At 40.6% G+C, this 21420-nt stretch overlaps 1 protein-coding gene across 34 annotated transcripts in view; it reads left to right on the top strand.

Moving 5' to 3' along the window:
- LOC133842127 (AF4/FMR2 family member lilli) overlaps positions 1-21420 on the top strand; it is a 128831-nt gene that overhangs the window by 94525 nt on the left and 12886 nt on the right. For 15 of the 34 annotated variants that reach the window (XR_009894359.1, XR_009894362.1, XR_009894360.1 and 12 more), the window contains exons 3-9: positions 10263-10593; positions 13633-13893; positions 16354-17178; positions 17243-17296; positions 17922-18014; positions 19161-19215; positions 20136-20177. Coding sequence is in view for 27 of the 34 variants with exons in the window: in XM_062275060.1 (XP_062131044.1) it covers positions 10432-10593; positions 13633-13893; positions 16354-17178; positions 17243-17296; positions 17922-18014; positions 19161-19215; positions 20136-20177 (1492 nt within the window). In the remaining 7 variants the exon portion in view is untranslated. The remainder of the gene's footprint in view (positions 1-10262; positions 10594-13632; positions 13894-16353; positions 17179-17242; positions 17297-17921; positions 18015-19160; positions 19216-20135; positions 20178-21420) is intronic. The other 19 variants (XR_009894365.1, XM_062275073.1, XM_062275074.1 and 16 more) reach the window with 5 other exon arrangements.

Raw genomic sequence — 21420 nt, forward strand, 5'->3', positions numbered from 1 at the left:
AATCAGCCAAGTCGCGTCAATAATTGCCAGTCAGTTGGCTAAATGGACGACACATGTTCTCCACTGCCTGAATTTTCCTTTTCACATTTTATGAGTCTGAGTGCGAGTGCGAGTGTGTGTGTGTGTGCACTTAATGTAGTCTGTCAGAGAACAGTCAGTAAACGTACTACAAGCACTTGATAAGCTTTACATGTGTTAAGAGACTGCACTGTTTCGTCCGCAGGGACAAAGTATGGAGAAAGAGTGAGCAAGAGCGAGAGAGAAAGAGAGGCAGCTCAGTTTTTAATGAAGGCTCATCAACAATGTTGGTTTGTGGCAACCGGCAGGTAAATATGGAGCTGCATCTCTGCAGCTTAGACTAGAGACTAGACTCTCTCTCTCTCTCTCTAGTCTCGGCTCTCCATATATACCAATTACTTAGTCATTGTAGCTATTATGTCGCACCCTCGCACCCACCCCCAGCTCTTTGTTGCCCCTCGTTGCTTGCTTAATTGCCAAGTCCGTCTCATGCCACAGCAGCCACTCATTTAGCAGCAGTAGCAGCAGCTTTGCCAGTTATCCCAAATGCATCTCAACCATGCTTTGAGCTGAACAACAACGGCAACAGCAGCAAAAACGACTGCAACAAATGAATGAATGTTCAACCCTTTTAACTCGAGTGGCGTCGGCATCGGCATCGGCACCACAAACCGACTTTTGCCTGCTCTTCAGCTTCAGCTATCTCTGCTGCATTTCTCGGCACTAATTTGCTTAACATTTGCAGATTGATGCAGTTTAACTGTTTCGAGCAACATTAGGTTTTCCCTCTGCGAACTTTTCGTATTCAAATTTTCGGTAGTAAAATTTTCAATTTCCAGGTGAATTGCTTAACTCAGTTTACCCATTTTTTTGTATTTTGAAGAGTTCCGCATATGAAGCCAAAAGCAAACTTTAACGAACAATAATAACATTTCGTATTCCATTTACCGAACTACACACACATGTGTACACAGTACGTATACGCAATTGACCCACTTATGAAGCTTCATAGGCTGAGTATTAATTACATTACCAGCCAGCAATTCAACAGTCGCTCAGGCGAATCAGAAAAGCCTATACACAAACTAACCGACAATTTGCTCGCAACAACAGCAACAACAACAACGAGGAGTAAACAAAATAATTCCCACACTGCAGGGGCTTCACAATCCTTGCGGCAGTCAGTGGAGCGTTGTGAGCTTAGCTGAAGCGCTTAAGCTAAATGACCAACAGCAGGTGACGACGACGACGACGACGACAAAATAGCTGTAAAATTAATTGATTTACAACTGTGGCAAGCGTGAAAAGCACTGCGACGGTCATAACAATAACAAGCAGAGAACCAGAGAAAAAGAAATCCGTAACAGGAACTAGAACTGAAATCGAAACACAGAGAGCGAGAAAGAGAAACGTTAATAATACCCAAAGAATGCTGAGCCAAAGGGAGCATTTAGTTTTAGCTTAGGTTTTATGGGTATGAAATACAATCCGATTAACGATAATTGCTTCAGGTGGTGTATCGCGTATACGCCATGTGACTTTGTCGCGTGCGCTCTTTAAAGCGATCTTAACGCGCATTTAATGGCACTTTATATGCTTGCCACGCCCTCGCCTACGCCCGCGCCCTCGGACACGTCCATAAGTTGCGTGCAATTCGCCGGGAGGCCCCAATATCAAACAGAGCCCGTAGCTCATTTATTTTTCATAACTTTTGTGCGCGCGGCAGGAAGTGAGCTTTTGTTTTTAGCCGTCAGTTCCTTCCGCTTTGAGGCGTTGTTTGTTTACATAGCCGAGGGAGGTAGCTAACTTCAGCTAGTTAATAAGCCATAACATAAAAAAAAAGCAGAAACAAAAAAAAAACACAAAACAAGCTCAACACACGACCGAAAACTAGAAGGAGTCGAAGTCGAAGTGGAAGTCGAAGCCTTGCGTGTTGTGCTATTTCTGTACTGTAATATAAATGATATCGCAGCGTATCGATATGCAACTAAAGTTATCGCCTTAAAGGTTAAGCGCTGTCAGGTGTTTCTATTGATTGCCGCACGGCTTGATTTATAACCATGACGCGATGGGCGTGGCCAGCTGATTGCATTTAATGCCCATACAAATCAATCACTTGAATGAAGCCAACACCAAGTCGTTGGCTTGGAAGCGTCTTCAGCGTTGTTGCCCTGATTTGTTGTGTCAGTCAAGAGCGTTGCTAGAGAGAGAGAGGTAGGGGAGTGGTGAGTGGAGAGTGGAGAGCAAAGAGTTAGCTGGCAGCGTTTACTGTCTTGCTTCCTTTCTTTTTCTCAACGATTTGTTGTCGCAATCGGGCAAATCGCAATCACAATCATCGCTGTCATTTATTACGACCAAACGATGAGTATGTGTGTATTTACCCTTCCTTTTGGCTTAGCTGTTGTTCAATTGCAGCCGCTTAACGGGTAATTCGAGTGCCAGACAGACAGACAGAGATTCAAACAATCCCATGTAGAGTGTGCAATGTCTCTTCTGACTCTCTCGATGTCGAGTGTAATGCGATATTTGTGGCTTCATTGCATTCAGAGTGCGTCGAGAGAGTGAAATGAAATCGCAAATTGTCATAGCAACTGGTTATTCCAGTCGCCCAACTTTCAATTACTTTCGAGTAATTCAATATAGTTGAGCGCTCTCCAGCACTTCGTTGTCAAATTATGCAGATGATAAATTGGATTTTAGATTTATGGCGATTAAACATCAAAAAAGTGTATACAAATATTTGTGATTCTGTTTCTTTTTTTTTTTTGCAAATATGCCAAACAAATTTTAAGATATTTTTAAGTGCCATGAATCATGACTAAATATCAAGGCAATCTGCCGCCAAGTCATAAGTTTTCCATGTGGCCGCACGCCTCAAATGTTGAGGAAAAGCGGTTCGTGGGAAAAGGTGAGCACACTTGGTGTGTGTCACAAAAATAAACTAAAGCCCTTACGACGACGTCCGACACGCTTTCGTGAGCCCATGAAAAACGAAAACAGCAAAAGAAAATCAGTCTTAAAATAAAATTGTGGGAAACTGTGGTAATGCTTGACTAGAAAAATGCCCTGTTAATTGCGTAAATTATTTATATTCTTCTTTCATTTTGTCAACTTCAACTCGAATAAATTATGAATTCTTCTGAATTTAAAATATAGTTTTTTAACATTCTGTACTGCATTTGTTTTTTGGCGTCGCATATGACCCCGTTTCTATATAGGGCATTAAAATGTGTTAAAAATAAAAATGCCGACTTGTTTATTTATTTATTTTTATATTGTTTTTTTGATGTCGCACAAGATGACAGCACCTTTAAGCATGTGTGGCATAATTCGTTGTTGTCTCTTAACGCTTATTTCTTTTTCGACTTGAGTGTTTCCTCTTTTTCTGCTGCTTTTGCTGCCGCTGTCAACGCATCTTTCGGTTGCCATAATTCAAGTCTGTCCGTCGGTTGGTTGGTCGGACAATTGGCACGCCATTTGCATAGCTAAACATTAGCTCCTAAATACAAATTTCAGCGATTTTGGCTATGTACTTTTCAGTCTGTGTGCGTGTGTGTTGTGTTTGATTTTGCCTCCGTTTTATTGACATGGCAAAGAACGTGAAAGATTTTCGGTAGTTGTGTGTGCTTTTGATATTTGTCTTCATTTATTTTTATTGATTCTGCTGCTGATTCTGCTGCTGCTTCTACTCTGCAGCTGATTTATATTGGGGTGTGGCCAAAACGGGCAATTTCATTTTCATTTGCGAAGCCAGTGAATAATCACAATGCAATTTTTTTTATACGCTGTACCTTTTTTTTGCCAGCCAGCCAGCTTCCATTTTTGGGTAGTCTGGCATTTTCACGACCTCTGCCAATTTTCGCACACTCTCTTTTGGCTTTTGCAAACGCTTTTCAATTATTTAATTTTCCACTCACGTTCGTTAGTTCGACAAAAATGCTGCGATATAAATCCGGAAAGTGCATCTTCAGCGCGCACTCGACAACGACGACATTCTCACGTTTTCATTGGCATTAAGGTTTAGTTGATCGCCTCCACACATACACACACACACACACACATACATATATATACACTCCTCCTCTGCTGGCATGCTTCATTTGGCCAACTACTCGACGACTGCAGCAGCAGCAGCAGCTGTAGCTGAGGGCGATTGATGACAGAGCGTTAGACTCTTGCTTCAAGTTGAACTCGAAGTCGAAGTAGGAGTTGAAGTTGAAGTTGTTGTTGTTGCTGTTCGGTTCGCCAGGCTTGGCTGCATAAATTCCATTTAAATGGCAAACGAGTCGCATCATCGTCTTCATTATGATCATCGTCACGAGACATCTTCAGCTTTAGTTGTGCCATTAATAACAACAACTACAGCTACTACTCGCAATGTGGGCAGCCCAGTGACACACAAATGTGCCAACAACAGTAAAAATATAAAAAGAGGGCAGTGGCAAAAATAAAAATGAAGAAAAATCAGAAGCATCGGGCAAAACCACATTTAAATGCTGTGCCCGGCTCTTACGATTCCAGTTGCTTCGCTTGTTCGTTTGTTTGTTTGTTTGGGCAAAACTTTTTGCAGATGCGCAGCAAGTAACTCGTTTCCCCTTCCCCATCCCCTCTTTCCGCTCGGTGTACTCGTTTTTCCATTGCTAAGCTGACCGGTTTGTGGCCTAAGCCATGTTACAGGCCCACTTGCCGTTTAGGGCCAACACAACGTTTTTTCTATTTCGTTGTTGTGGCTGATGTTGTGCTCACCTGCAACTGACGTTTTAGGTTTACCGTTTTGCAGCAGCCGAAGCTCTGTTATGGCCCCTAAACAACAACTGTTACAACTCGCACTCCAACTCCAACTCGAGCTGCATTTTCATTCATAAAACACACAATGGGCAAAAATGTGCAGAGAATTTACCACAGTCTGCATGTTGATACAATCTTTGGCCAGACTTTGAATTTTGCAAATGGGAAAAGTGTTCGTTAAGCACTCGAATTCGTACTCGCAGCACTTGTACTTGCACTTGCACTTACTGCTCAATTGCTGCAAGTTGCTAGTGGATAAGACTCCAAAAATGGGAAATGGAAATAGAAATAGAAATGGAATGCATACAAAAGTTGAAAAAGATCATTAATCAGTTAGTTAGAACAATGCTAGGCAAGAGAGGAAATGAAACAAATAAGTTTGCTTTGAATTGTATTTTGCTTTCTTCATTCGTTACTCATTTTTCACGATTTAAATGAATTCGCTTTGTAATTATGTTATTTTCCACAGCAGCAGCAGCAGCAGCTGGAGTTACATGCGCAGCTTCACAAATTACGCATACGCCATGTTGCCGTGCTCACTAATTTGTGTTCGCTTTTCATGCACTTTCAAATGACAGCTGCTGTGTTGCTGTTGCTGTTGCCGTGTTATGTTCTCGCCTTATTAAGGATAGAGAGAGGATGTGAATGGCTGCAGAGCACGGCGGCGCATTCAGTATTTCGAAATAAATTTCCGGCTGTGTCGTTGATTTGCGAAAACAGAAACCCTCCTTTCACACACCGTGTAGCTTGTGTATTTTGTATCTGACACCAACACGCCACGCTGCAGCAGCAAATACTAGCAACAGAGGCAGACAGCGACGTGGCAATTTCAGTAGTCATATTACATGTCATGGCTCTGACACATACCTGAAGCTATAGCCATGGCTATGGCTATGGCTATGACTATGACTGTTGCTAGCTAGGCACATCCTTTAACACTTCAACACGCTTTCGCTACAATTTCCTGTGCAGCTGTAATCGAATATAGCAAACATTTCTGCACTAATTCCAAATAAGTTTTTGCAGTTAACATATTCTAATGCAGCTTGTTTTGCCGAATATTGCCTTGTTAATTGAATTGACAGCTGACTGGAAATGACCTTTATCCGGCCAATTGCAAATAGCAATTCCATATTGCAGTCTCAGCAAATTGGCTAAAAACACATTTCGGAACCAGCCGACATTGACGACGACACCTCCTCCTCCTCCTCGAATAGACAGACAGACAGTCAGAGAGACACCTACTGGAAACGTGATCAGCATCGACCTAGAAAACTTTCTAGCTCACGCCCATTGAGCAATCGAGACACAAAATTCAGAGTCAGAGTTTTGACTCCGAACGGAGGAGGAGAGATAACAACAAAGTTAAACAATCGAGGCGCGCGTGTTGAACAAATTTCAATTTCAATTTCAATTGGCTGCCTTTTCGCCTGCTTGTTGTTGCGTTTAATTGGCATGCGACGCGTCGCGTCGTGCCGTTGGCTAACCAACTTGGCTTGCCATCGAGTCACCCAGTCAGCCAGTCAGCGAGTCAGCTAGTCCAATAGCCGTGTTGGCCTGTCGGCTTTTTAAACGTGTGTCGCCAGCGCCCCAAATTTGCCATTGCATTGACCAAAATTGGCGCTTCGTCGACGTCTATTGCGTCAGCAGTGAATAGTGAACACTGAACAGTGAACAGTGAGTGGAAGCGGCAACATACTTGTACTCGTATTCGTACTCGTATATTGAGCAATTGGTCAAATGATTGCTTTCCACTATGTCAGGTTCAAACATGGAACATGCCGCACCGCACCGCATCGCAGCTGACGCACAAATGTCTCGACACACACACAACACACAACTGGGAAAGCACAAACTTTTTGGCATAATACTCGATACATTCACGTCATTGTTTATTAATATTCAGTTGATGTAATGCAACTAAATAATTTTGCTTGCCAAATATTTTCGTTGGTCACAGCATTTGTTATTCAATTTACTCTACTAGAATGAACGGAAAGTGTCTCAAACTCGAAACTGATTTTGGTATCGATTTCGGTGCGTGTTTCTAGAGCCAAATTGTTGCTCAATGAACTTGTTATTGACAGTAACAATCGTGACATACATTGAAATGCTTAAAAATAGCCAGAGTCGTCGTCTACAATTTCAAGCTTCTCGATAATTGATATATTTTCTAGGAATCCAATTTTATGCTTCACTGAAAAGCATCTTATTCTTTTTTGTGGTTCAATCCATTATCCTACTTTGCTGGCATCTCCTGTAAATTGCTTTATGTCACGCTGTTGTAATACACGCATTTTTTGACACAATATTTCTTAATTTTGGGGCCATCAATCAGCAGATGGAATGCTTTAGTCGAGTGGCACGTTTAAATATAAAGTATACGCAGCGGGTGACGCATATATTTCACAGTGTGTGTGTGAGGGAGAGAGAGAGAGAGCGAGTGTAATGCATACATTAAATGAAAATTACTTCTATAATAAACATTCAAGTTAATGCCAGAGGTAAATATTCTCTATGTGGATGCAGTCTCTGTTGGCATTGATGAAATTTTGCGCCAACACTCAAGACAAATACTTCAGAGATGCCACTTGAAAACGCAGCGCGCAATTGTTGCAAAAATGAAAAGCGTAAAGTGTTTTGTTGAAAATGTTCCAAAAACAACACATAGAACGCCAGTTGGTAGTCGGTAGTCGGGGCTGCCAGCGAATGTAAATAAAATTGTGCGCGCCCAAAAACGACGCCGCCGACGACGCAGTCAATAAAACAGCGCCAGATGCCGACAATTGCGAGGATGATGGTGGGAGGCAACTAGGTAGGCACCGGGGGCAGGGAAACATAGGCAGGAAGGCAGGCAGCAGGATAGATTGGTGGAAAAGCTGGAGCACCGTATATAGATTGCGATGGCAGCCGGTTGCTGCTGCTGCTGCTGCATTGCTGCAAATACTCGTATTTGCCATGCAAATAGGTTCGCAACAACAAAATAAAAGACAAAACAAAAAAAAAAAAAAACGAAAGAGAAATGCTCGACTCTAAAGTGCTGTTCGAGTGCAATTAAATGCAAAATATTTAACAATGCAACCGTGCATAAAAATGCGAACGAGAGAGAAAGAATCGCTTGCAGAATTGTCGTTAAATTATGAAAGTATTGGACTGTGGCCCCGCACAATCAATAGTCACGTTAATTGTCTCTGCAATATGAACCTTGTGTGTTTCTGTATGCCTTGTTTTAAGTGGGCACTCCGACTGGGGCACAATTCAGAAGAGTCCCAGACGTTATCATGCTGAGAGACTCATTGACTATGACGATGACATCGAGAACGTCGACGACGACGACGCATTTCAACATGTTCGACTTCGAGTGGTGCAAAGACGCTCTCGCATCTCTCTCTCTCTCTCTCTCCATCTCACTGTGTGTTGCCTCGTTTTTAACAAGTGCATAATTTGCTGGCATAAGTAACGTCGACATGTCGTAGTTTGTCATATTTCGCTTAGAGTGGAAAAATTCAAATAAAATACGAGCATTTTCATTGGGACTTCAAAATGAATTCACGAAGAATTTTATGTAAATTTAACATGACAATTTGCGCTTTAGTTGTCAGAGCGTTGCAAACCAGAGAATGGCAACATACGCACACACACATACATATATAAATAAATACGAGTACATAAATATTTCATACTGCAACGTGGCGTATGCGCAACGTGCGCGACAATTTGCACGGTGGATTACATCACAGCAGAGCACACCGAAAGCAAAAAGGGGGGCAACCAGCAGCATCTCGATCTCGACATGTCATATGGCTTGCATTTAATTAACAAGCTAATTTTTCAAAGCACAAATCGCTGTGGCGTTGCAATGCGGAAGAAGAAGAAGCCGCCGCCTCAATGGAGCCTCGACGGCGACGGCGAAGAGCGAAATGCTGCGAACGCGATGCCAAAAATATGAGCACTGACATTTCGACGCATTCGAAACGCTGTTCTATGGCTGATTTAATGAGTTGAGAAATGAGCAACAAGGAGAAATGCAGCCAAAATACTTGCTACAACCAAAAAAAAAAAAATAAAATAAATAAATAAATAAAGAAAACAAATATAGTTTATTATTGGATTAAGAAGTGAAATGCTTTTGTTTCTTGCGGCTTTGAAGTGCAAAAGTGTTTCTTTAAATAAATACATTTTATTAACATTTGCTTATTGGCATATTTAAATGGAAAATAAAGAAAATTACGTTGTGGTTTGCTTGTTTGTTGAATTTAAACCCTAAATAAATGTGGCATCTTTTGTGTTTTAATTTTATAACATCGTTTCTGGCTCATTGCTTGTAATATATTTAAACTAATTACGTTTGGCAATGCTTGCTACAATCTGTGTCACTTTTGAAACATGGCTCTGCCTCTTAAATCTTCAAATTAATAGCCACTTCATGTAGACTTCGTTAAGCGCCAGTAACCAACAAACACAACAAAACACAACACAGCACAGCAGCAATTTTTACAGTAAAACATATTAAAATGCCACTCACACGATAAGCCCCTTTTGCCATTTTTCTCTTTCAGGACTCTTGCTCTCTCCCCCAATCCCATTTTCAAATGACAAAAAGTTTGCTGACAAAATGGTTGAAACTCTGGTGGGGACTTAGTATTAGGGGAGAGCGAGGGTTATTTAGCTACAATAAGCTGCAAATTTTGCATATTTCATAGATGCTGACAGTACAGTTCTAGTCTGTGTATGTGTGTGTGTGTGTGTGTGTGTGTGTGTGTGTGTTTGGTGGGTGTTTCGCCTGGGCTCAACGTGTGGTTGTTGGCAGGTAAACCAAGCAAAATAATAGCAGAAATTTATACAAATAAAAATTGCAATTTAAAGCGCGCCCCGTGGCTTCATTTCCCTTCAGTCCTCCCTTGTGTGTGTGTGTGTGTGTTCTATGCATGTAAGTGTGTGTGTGTTGGCTGCCTTTTGTCTGGCCAAGAGCTTAGCGAGCATGCCATAGATACCGCTCGGTCATGGGTTACCTGTGAAAATAAACTATGTTACATGGATTTCATTTTGCACTTTTATAGCCGGCCAACTGCCAACGAGCAAAGCACATATTAGAGCAGTATTTTGGTGTCGCAACCAAAATGAAATGTGTCACCGAAAAAGAGAATGAATTGCGACTAATAAAAGCGCAGAGTTGCTCTAGAAAAGAAATGTGGAAATCAAAATTTAATTAAATGATTCGTTCTTTAGTAAATCATTCCTCTGAAATGTGTCGTGAATGTGCTTGTGAATGCATTTTATCCAACTGCATATACCCTTCTCTCGTATGTCTGCTTACAGGGTATTTAAACTAATACACTTAATATTTATTTTGTAAATGTAAATACCCAAAATGTTTTCCATACTAATCCAACTTCCCCTCCTCTTTCTCTCTCTCTCTCTTTCTTTTTCTCTCCCTTGCTCGCCTCTATTTGCAGCACATGGTGGCGCCTTTTGCGGGCGCACCGGCTGGCTTCGCTGCCGCACCTGGACCGGCGGCTGCGGCCGCTGTGGGTGCACCAACAGCAGCAGCAGCAGCGGCGGCCGACAGCCTGTCTCTGGCCGTGACAGCAGCCACGATAAAAAAGTGAGCAGCCGGCAGTGGGCATGCAGCTGAAGGCATCGGGCGAGTCCTCGGCCGCTGGCAATGGCAACACAGGAGGAGCCGCCGCAGGAGCGCCAACAGCGGGCTCAACAGCAGTGGCAGCGGCCACCAGCGTTGCCGATGGCGTTGTTGTTAACACGCCGCTGTATATGCAACAACAAAAGGTGAGTTCGCCTTTCATTCCAAACACAATTACATTCGCAACGTTTTTTTTTTGCCCTCGCTCTCTTTGTAACTCCTTTCTAAGTGTGATAGCGTGTGTGTGTGTGTGCGGATGTGTGTGTGTGTGTGCTTTAGTATTTGTGTTTTGGATTGCATTTGTAGCTTTCGTTTTGGTTTTGGCTTTTTGGGTTCGCTTTGCTTTGGTTTGGTTCGTTATGTAGTCTTTGGTAGTGCCTATAAGTATGCACAAGCACGCACTCACACACACGCACACACACACATACACATACACACAGCATGGGACATGTTCGTTGCTGTTGCTTTTACATTTTTAATCGCCTGCGTTGCGAACTCAGCTGCAGCAACAACAGTCACATACACATACATACACACGAACAGAAACTGAAACTGAAACACAAACACATTCGCAATTTTGCATTCATATTTTTTTGTAGCATACTTTTAGTTGCTGGTCGAGCACGTCGCATTTGTTTGTTGTTTATGCGCAGCATCCAAAAACGCTAGAGGATGTTTTTTGGCTCAACCAGCTACCCGAGCTCTCTTTTTTTCTAATTAAAAATATACCACACACACACACACGCACCTCAACAACGAACGAAAACAACAACAACCGGAGTTGAAAAAAAAAGCAAAAGCTACCTGAAAATCAAAGCAATTGAGTTTTCTTTGCAGCAAAGCTTGCCAGTCATTTAAATTGTGTGCTGCAAATTAAATGAAAAATGTTCTTAGCTGCAGTTCAAAATATGCCAGTAAAAAACCAACAGTAAATTCAACAAAATTTAATTTGTTTTATTTGCATTTGCATTGGCATTGGCAAATTTGAAGAGCAGGGTCTCTTGATGGTGGCGAACCAAACCAATAATATTATTTGCTTGTGTCTGGCCACACCTCTTACCTCTTATTTGTTATTTCGGCAGGCGCTTATTTGTTTATGAAAATTGATTCGTGCATTTGAATAATTTAACAGATGAGCTCTGCATTTTTCAGCTAAGCTTTTGTGTAACATTTAATTTGTGTGTGACACACACACAATTGTTTGAAATTGTTGTTGTGGTTGTGAACTTTTACCTTGCGAGAGCAAATACTATAATAAACAAATATTTGCTGCTCACTATTGTTGTTTTTGGTTTTGGCTTGGTCATTCACTTATTGTTACTATGTTTGCCTTTTGTAGTTGAAACCTAATTTTATGAAAATATGCAATATTAATACATCCATAAACCAATTTGTTGTGTACAATGTATCAGCCAAACAATTATTTATAATACGCATACGCAACGTTGTCGAGTATTTGAAATGAAACTAACTATTTATAATCTGCTGTCCATGTACATATCCATTCAATGCATTATATTTTGAAAAAAAAAGCCAGTAAAAATACTTTACATTGTTTTGTGCAATTAGTTGAATTTGGGGAATGTGAAAGAAAACAAATTGTTGAATGCGTCCCGTGGTTCGTATCAAATTGTGACAGCTGGCTATTATTGGCATAAGCATAAGCCATAAGCTGAGCTGTTGCCATGATTTTCAACACTTTGATTGGACAGTAAATACGACAATAACTTATCAAATTGAATTAAGCTCTTGCTGGCTTCTTTCTGTCAAATGCAATATTAATTGGCCTGCAACGGCAGCAACAACATGGACATGAACTAATAGCTGTCGCAAATAAAACATAAATAATACATAGACATCAGCTTGCACAGGACATGTGCAGTTGAACAAAATGTGCAGTGCAAATAAAAAAAACCAGCAAAATATGATAACACAAAAACAGCAGAACACAGCAAACGAGTTCAGTCCGGTCCACATATGATGGCATTGAAAACACTTCCGTTTGCCATCTGTGAAAACAATGACAAATGCTTGAAGGAACTGAAACAGAAACAGAACTGAAAAACAAAGCTAGAAAAACAATACACGAATTATTCGCTTCGATTAGTTGATGGTTGGTGAATCATATGAGGGACAAAAAACTGGCACATGTCTGCAATGAATATAAACTAATACAAATAAATGTAACGATATATATGTATGTGGTTAGCAAAGCTCTTTCACAAATCTAGTTGGAATGCAAATTTCTAAAATATTACGCATTCGCCCCATTACGTTTTAGGGCCGCAGCTGAATTTAAATATATACCTCAACATACACACTTAATTATTCAACACGTGTTGGTCGCATGATGTATTAACAGATCATTTATCTATTTTACTCTCTATATATATCTATAAATATACATATGTATCTCTCTCTCTCTCTACCTACTCTATATATATCTGGCTCTCTCTCTCTCTCACTTATTGTTAGTAAACTTTGCCCCCTCCATTTCGTTTCTGAAATGTCAAGCATTGCTTTAAGTTTTGACAGTTTTGCTGAACTGATTGATGAATTGTTATTGATAAATATATTGATATATTGACTGGTTCATGGAGTAACATGTGTGCAACTTAGTTACATATATAATATTATAATCCCTGACTTGTAATCGTATGTGGTATGGTTTCTCTTTTATACTACCCAACAAAATACATATATATATCTATATTATACTTACATTATCCGTATATCTTATAGTTGTGTAAGACTGTATAAATAAATATCAAGCAAGTCGACTGTTAAATCAGTTCTAGTTTTTTGCGCATTTTGTTATATCACCATTTTTGCATTCAACTTAATCATATAATCAACCGTATTTGAGGCATGTTCCAAGATAAGAAACAAGAAAGACAAAAGCAAAAGAAAAGCAACTTAAATGTGACACATGCATCTCCAAATCTGAAGTATACTTATCTCAACTAGAATAATAATAACGTGTGCTAAGCAACTTTTTCTTGTTGTTGGTGTTGGTTGCCTGTTTTGACCGCCCATCGCCAACCCGTATGCCTATCTTAGTGTCACTCACACACCCCAACACACCAACACACACACATTAAATACGCACACAAGCACCGCTATTAAAGCGCCTGTGACGCCAACTAAAACGCAAATCCTTGTTGTTATCCGCAAATTTATCACAGACAAATCTGTCAACACAACAACAACAGCAGCAACAAGCAACACAACAACAGACACAGTACAATGGCAGCATCAGCAATGGAGCTGCTGCCGTTGTGCCAGCAACAACTGCCACGACGCTGGTCACGCAACAACAGCAGCAGCAGCAACAACAACAACAACAACAGCAGCAGCCACCCGCATCTCTGACAAATGGACACGCCATGGAGCAACTGCAGCAGCAGCAGCAGCTACCGCATACCCCACAGAATGTGCTCAGCATTGTGAGTTTGGCCAAGACAACAACAATATAAAAAGAAAAAACCAAAAACAGCAGCAAAAAATTATAATAAAATAAACAGTAAAAGCACACACAAAAAATCCAAAACAACAACAGCAGCAGCAGCAAGAATGACAACTAGAATAAATGGAAAAACTCTAGAGCAATGCAAACAATTGAAATCTACGTGCCATGAGTTTGGTTTCGGTTTCTTGGGTTTCTCGCTCAGCTCAGCTCATCTCAGTTAGGGTTTATTTTTTTGCTTCTAGCTCCCACAGCATCAGCATCAGCTTCGTCGTCCTTCACTCGTTCATTAAGCAGTCGCTGCTACTTAGTCGACGTCGCCGAAACTTTTGCAGCACAATCCCTTTTTCATCTCATTCCGCATTGTCATCACTTTGCTGTCTAGCATAATAATTCTTATGAAAATTGCAATTTCGGTTTTTGTGTTGTTTAAATGAATTAATGAAATTGAATTAGCAGAGCGCGTGAAATCTGCTTTAAGTTTAATGATAATACGAAAATAGCGCATAAATATTATATTGAAAAAGAAGCAAAAGAAGAAGGAAGTAAAATCTGCTTTAAGTTTAAAGATAATGCAAAAATAGTATATATATTATATGTTATAAAAAATACAATTCTCATTAATTTAAGCTCAACGATTAACTATATTATATATTTAAGCTACAACAAATGAGCTTAAAATTCTTTCAAATACCACAACATTATTCTTGATATCCGCTTCTCTTTGTTTTTCTTCTTTTTTTGTGTTTTTCCTTACCAAATGCCAACACCTTTCACATTCAAATCAAAACATTTAGCTCAAATTCCTTGGGCGTTGCCTTTTGCATGTAATTCCCCTCGATTTGAGCGAGTTAAAAAGCAAAAGCCTTCTTCGAGTATGCAAATATTTTTTGATCCGGCATCAAAATGCGAACGACCTTTTTGCTGGCAACGGGGAACGCGAGCGTCGCGTGCCTGAGAAAGGCATTTTATAAACTAAAAAGCGTTAAATGTCATTTACTGCAACCCAATCCAAACCCCAAGTCCTTATTCCTTTCTCCAATCTTAAGCCCAGGCCAGGTCGGGCCTAATGTAATGCCACACCATGATGACACCGCCCCTCCCCTCTAGAGCGTCTCTGACCAGTTGCGTTCCACGTTTTGTTATTGGCCATTTATACGGTGAAAGTTTTTCACGCCATTTCACTGAATACCCCAAAAGAAAATAACCCGAAAATGTGTCCTAAACATGCAATCCAAATGGCACAAAGAATACTTTTGCATGGTAAACAAAAAGAAAAGCAGAGACGCAGAAAAGAAAAGAATTTGTTTAGATTTATGTATCAACAATGCGCATTTAATAGCAAGCGAGCTTCGAAAATTAAGTTGGCGTCATTTCTATTGCCTACTTTATGGGGCCCGCCTCGAATTTATTTGCCATTACATATTGTTATTGTTATTACTATTGCTGCACTATTGCCCGAGCATTTGCTCGTGTGCGTAAATTGACAATAATACGAAATTATTCAATTCACTAGGAAAGCGAGAGAGAGAGAGCGAAGTAGGGAGAGAGGGAGGGAGGGAGAGAGACAATGTGAATAATAGGCAAACATGCCAGTGCATATTCAGTTTTAATAATGCAAAAATACAAATGCAAACATTTCCGCAGGCTCCTCCCAGGGATTTGCAGCCAGTTGAGTTGGGGGGAATTGCAGTTGCAGCAGTTGCGCGACAGTTTTATTGCATAAGTCAACAAAAGTCTGTGCCACAAATGTGCCATTGCATTGGTCCAACTGTCTGGCTGTCTGTCTGTCTGTCTGTCCGATTGCCTGTCGAATTGTGTGCGCTGTAACTTTTTTATTGGGTCACCCACTCACACACACACACACCTACACCCAAAGGGCTGCTGTGTGCGTATGTGTAAACTTGTCTGTAAACCACTTGAAAATTGTATTTTCATTTCAATTGTTTATTTATTGCGGCACTTGTTCGCATTCGATTTGCCATGCAGCACAATTGCTGCCACTGCATCAGCAACAGCAGCAACAACAGCAGAAACCACAACAACAACATGCTCTGTACTGTTCCGTTCTGCTTTGCATTCGGCCACATTTCAGCAATTTTTTAATAATACATACTTGCTGATGCGTATCAACCAAAGCCAGCAGCCAAAGGATTTCATGTTATCAAATTAGTGATAGTTGTAACTGAAATGAGAATATAATTTATGCAAATGAATGCCAAAAGAAGTTTTTAATTAAAATTAAAGCTTTATAGAAATTATATAAGCTTAATTCTGAAACTTTCCTTTGTGACAACTTAATCTACTCTTATGTTAAGCAAAACTAACAAAAACAGATCACAGCAAGGAAATTCCTTCATAAGCTTTATTCATTTCGATTTCGATCTGTTTACCGCACTTTACTAATTAATTTTTCAATTCTCTTGCCTCTCCCACACAGTCCACAGTATTGATTGCCAATGAGGCAGCCGAGCCACAGCAGAACTCAGCGTTGCCACATGCAGGCGGTGGCGCCACCGCAGGTGGCACTGCCGGAGCTGGCGGCGGTGGCGGAGGAGGGGGAGTTGGCAGTGGAAGTATTGGTACGCCAAGCTCACCGCTCAGCAGCTCACCGTCCAGCGTTACAGTTGTTGCCGCCACAGCAGCCACACTCAACGGCAACAGCAGCAGCAGCTGCAGCAACAACAATAACAACAACAACAACACCAGCAACAGCAACGATGGCAATGCATCGGGCAACACATCACCAATTGCCAGCGGCGAGCCGCTGCTACAAACACCACCAGCCGCGCAGCAACAGCAGCAGCAACAACAACAACAACAGCAGCAGCAGCAGCAACAACAGCCAACACTCAATATATGCAGCAGTCCGACAGCAGGCACCTCGGTGACAGCCAGCTCGATAGCAGCGGGCGCCTTGGCAGCGACCAGCAGCAACAGCATCTCGACAGGATTGCTGCCGACCACCGGGCTGGATAGTAATGCCAATTGCGGCGTCGCAGCTGCAGCTGCAGCTGTTGCCGCCAGCACATCGCAGGTGTTGGCGCATCTGAGTGGCGCAAGTGGCATCATGACTGCCGCGGTGCAGTCCCCGAATGTGGTAACTAGTCTGAGCAGCGCTCTAGTCCCAGCCCAGCCCGTCTCATCGGTGGCAGCTGCCGTTGCTGCTGCCGCCTCGTTGGATCCCAAGAGTCAGCCGAAGCGTCTGCACGTCTCCAACATACCGTTCCGCTTCAGGGATCCCGATTTGCGTGCCATGTTTGGGGTGAGTCCTTGAGCTAGCTTCAGAGTGTTAACCTAGCTATAACTTATTTCTTGAATTTCTTCAGCAATTTGGCCCCATTTTGGATGTGGAAATCATTTTCAATGAACGCGGCAGCAAGGTAAGTCAACAACTTGCTCACTTGCAGCTTCTGTTTTTTTCTATTCTATTTTTTTGATCCCTTGAAACTCGCCTCGCCTCATGCCTAGTTTTATTGTTGCACGATTCATTTAAATTGTACACATAGCGAGAGCACTTGAAGCATAGCCTAGTCTCCTTTTTGTCCAGCGAACGTTGCCCGTGACAACCTTGACAACGTTTACTATAGCTATCACTTGGACGTCCTTTGGCTACACAACACAGCAATAGAATTATCTACAGACTACGTTCGGCTCGCAAATATAATTGCATAGTAACGGGCCCCGTTGCCGTCGTTTGTGCCACACGACACCAAAAATGTGCATAATTTAAGGCGCTGATGCATGCCCCAAGATGCTGCTGCCGCTATCCTCCTCCTTTAGCATGTCCTTGGCTCCCATTCAAAAATACAAATGCAAAAAAAAAGTCTGTTCAGTGTACACTATTTATATGTATATTGTAGCATAGCGTTACGTCTCTTTTTTTTTTACTTTGAACTTTGAATCGTAAACTATATATATATATAAATTTATATATATACTGTACCTATATATATATATACATACTCTATATGTTTCTTTAATTGCATGTTTGATTGCGAATGGCAGGGATTCGGTTTTGTAACATTCGCTAACAGCAACGATGCAGAACGAGCACGCGAACGTCTTCACGGCACCGTGGTTGAGGGACGCAAAATCGAGGTGGGTGCATGCAATACCAATACGAATACGAATACAAAGAAAAGAAATACCAATACACACACACCACACACACACACATATAATGGTCACATGGCAAGCTATTATCTGCAACTAATTGCAAAACTATCACAAGTTTCTCATTTACCACTAAAACTGAATAAAAGCGGAAAAACTGAAAAGAAATTGGCTTTCAACTTGCGGCAAGCACTTGCGTGTTTTCCACGTCACGTGCAACGAGTTTTTCCTCAACTTTTCCCCCACTTCCCGTACTTCCGTTTTTCCACGGCATTTTAAATCCGTCTGTGTCTGGCTCGCGTATTTAAAATCGAATTCACGCATTAACGGTGCATTTTGGTTTCTCATTTTAATCAGAGTGTGATTCAGATTCTGATTGATTTTCAAATTATACGCTGTCCTTTTTTTCCCCCGTATTTATTTATATTTGCCTTTAATTAAATATTAATTACAATTCCCCACACACACTCTGCCTCTGTCTGCTGTCCGTTGTATTTTTTTGGTCTCTGATTTTCTTCATTTCGCATTTATGTTAAATGGACAGCTGCATATAATTGGCATTTAAAATATGCTGAAAATGCGCAAAGTGCCAGCAAATTAACTGGGCCGCAAATGATTTTATTTATTTTCATATAAAATACTCTATATACATATATATTTTACATTTGTGCTGTGTCAGCAACAACGACAAGGACCAAATAACAACAACAATATATATTCATACAGATTCAGAGGAAGCCGCCTAATTATGCCCAAAAGCACAAAAGCATTTCCATTGAAAAGTTGAATTTCATGTTAAATTGAAAGCGATGCGCCTAAAAGACCGCAATGAAAATTATTAACCATTCGAAATAAATGCCATTTACACACATGTTTACACACACTCACACATAGAACTCATTCAATTGTAATTGTTAACTAACACATAATTTATTTCTACATTCTTTATACTACATGCGAAATGCGATGTGAACCAAAAACTCTCTATATAAATCTAATTATATAAATACAAAACAAAAACCAAACCAAAAATCACCACAACAAAATAAAAACCAACCACGCTCGCTGCAACTCAACTGAACTCTCTCTCTCTCTCTCTGAATATCTCGTTACCAATAACCAATTGTGAAGGTGAATAACGCCACTGCACGTGTACAAACCAAAAAAGTGACAGCAGTACCCAACGGTAAGTTGCTCTAACACACACACACACACACATTTATATATATACACCTGCTTATACACACACATATATATAATACACGCACACATACACACACCTGCAGCTACATTGAACTAAGTGTAAGCTATGTAGCGAAACAAGTTTAAATGTTGAACAAAGAAATGCAATTACGTCTCTTGGCCTAGAAGAAGTATAAGAAATGAGAAGCACGCAAACGGCAACTTAAATAACAACAACAACAACAACAATAAAAAACTTTAACTGAAACTGCCATAACATTTGACTGGCCGTTGTGTTTAGTGTTTGCCATACTTTTCGTTTCGTTTCGTTCCTTCAGTTATTTTTTTCTTTCTTGATTTTGGTGCTCGCTCGTTTCGTTTTCTTTTATTTTGTTGAACTTTTCACATCAACTTCTTTTGGTTGTTGGCGGCGCGGTGCAGGAAGGAATTTCTGTGCCAACGAATGTTTCGTAATGAAAATGTTGTTGTTCGCTTTTTTTGATTTCATTTGAAAGCAAGTTGTTAATAGAGAGCGAAGAGCGTAGAAGAACGAACGTATGCCAAGGCGTTAGGCAATCAAAAACTTGTTAACTGACTTGCCAATGCCAAAACTAACAACTTCTACCAGGCTTGCGGCTGCTAACTAAAACAAAGTACACACACAAACTATTACACACACCACACACACACAACTTACATCTATAAGCGCGTCTCTAAGTGTTCGCCAAATTTTGTGTTTTGTTCTCTTGAGTTCATGTTTAAAATGTGTCTGCATTTGAAATTGATACTGATATTTGATACTGATTATAAGCCGAATATATAAACTCTGATTACTACGCTCGTTTTAATGATTGAAGATTGAATATACCAACCAAATACCATTTCTTTTTTCTTTATTTTGTTTTTCTCTCACACCACACACAGTTGTACTGACCAAAGACGGTGCCATACCGGCTCCAGCTCTAGGTGAGCAAACCAGAGAATCAATTAAATTCAATGAATTCAATTGTATTAAAATGCATTTGTTCTATGTGTCTTGCAAATAACCAAACTATGTTCTTGTCTATAACTTTAGGCACCCGAAAAACATTCCCATGCATAACCGATAATTGTAACACCAACAAAACCACCCTCCCCCCTAATTCTTTTATAGTCTCTGTCCTGGCATGTTGCATGCTAATGGTGGCATGATAAACAAACCCCCTAAAATTGGCTAAACTACAAAAAAAAAAAAATAAACATCTCTTAAATCAACTGCAAAAAACATAAGCAATTTAACTCACAGTCCCAGCATGATAACTGTCTAAACCTCGTATAATCTGTACATACATATATCGTATATCGTATATATCTAAAATGCAATTCATGAAACTTTTCAAAAAACAAACATCAGCTGTGTTGTCTTCCATTAATAATCCTTTGTTATCTCTAACGCTTGACTAAAGTGTTTTGAATCCGTAGCTGTACCGAACATCGATCTCAGAAATGGTTTGGGGGATAGCAATGGTGTTATACCACTTGCTTCTTAGTGCCATCGTGTGGTATTTCATTCAAAGTTTTTGTCAGTTAAAAGAAGAAGCGGAGCAAGTTCTTGGATATTTAATGTTGTGTTTGCATTTGCGCACAATTTCATTTGAAGTTGCGGTTGCTTAAAACTTTTCTCAGGGTGCAAAAAAATAAAGATGAAAACGAAGACTAAGAAGAGCGTAAAGGAAAAATAAGACGAGAATCCGAGGAAGCAGCTAGAAAGTTGTCCATGCCATGTATAATAAATAATACGACTGATTAAATCGTATTTTCTCCTGCAAGTTGCCATTAAAAAAGTATTCACAGCGCAAAATCTATACTTTAGTTTCGCTCAAATACGATAAGCCGCTTACCAAGCAGCCACTACCCACCAGCCAAAGCCCAGAGCCCAGAACTCAGAACTGAGGCCCAACTGGCAAAAGGGAAAACAGCTCAACCGAGAAGCACAAACTGCAGCTGCTGCTCTCGCCATAGAGAGAGTTTTTGCCTCCTCCATGTGAACAGGACATGCAAAATGCTTTTGTATCGCCAACAAACTTTGGATTCAGATGCAGAGACAAGCAGCCACTCGGACCAGACATGAGCTGCTGCAGCAGCATCTTTAGCTATATAGTATTTTCTTCATTTTTTTGCTCAGCTGCCATTTCTTGCATTGATTCGTCCTGTTGTCCTTGTGGCACGT

The sequence above is a fragment of the Drosophila sulfurigaster genome, chromosome 3 (genome assembly GCF_023558435.1).
Source record: "Drosophila sulfurigaster albostrigata strain 15112-1811.04 chromosome 3, ASM2355843v2, whole genome shotgun sequence".
NCBI lineage: Eukaryota > Metazoa > Arthropoda > Insecta > Diptera > Drosophilidae > Drosophila > Drosophila sulfurigaster.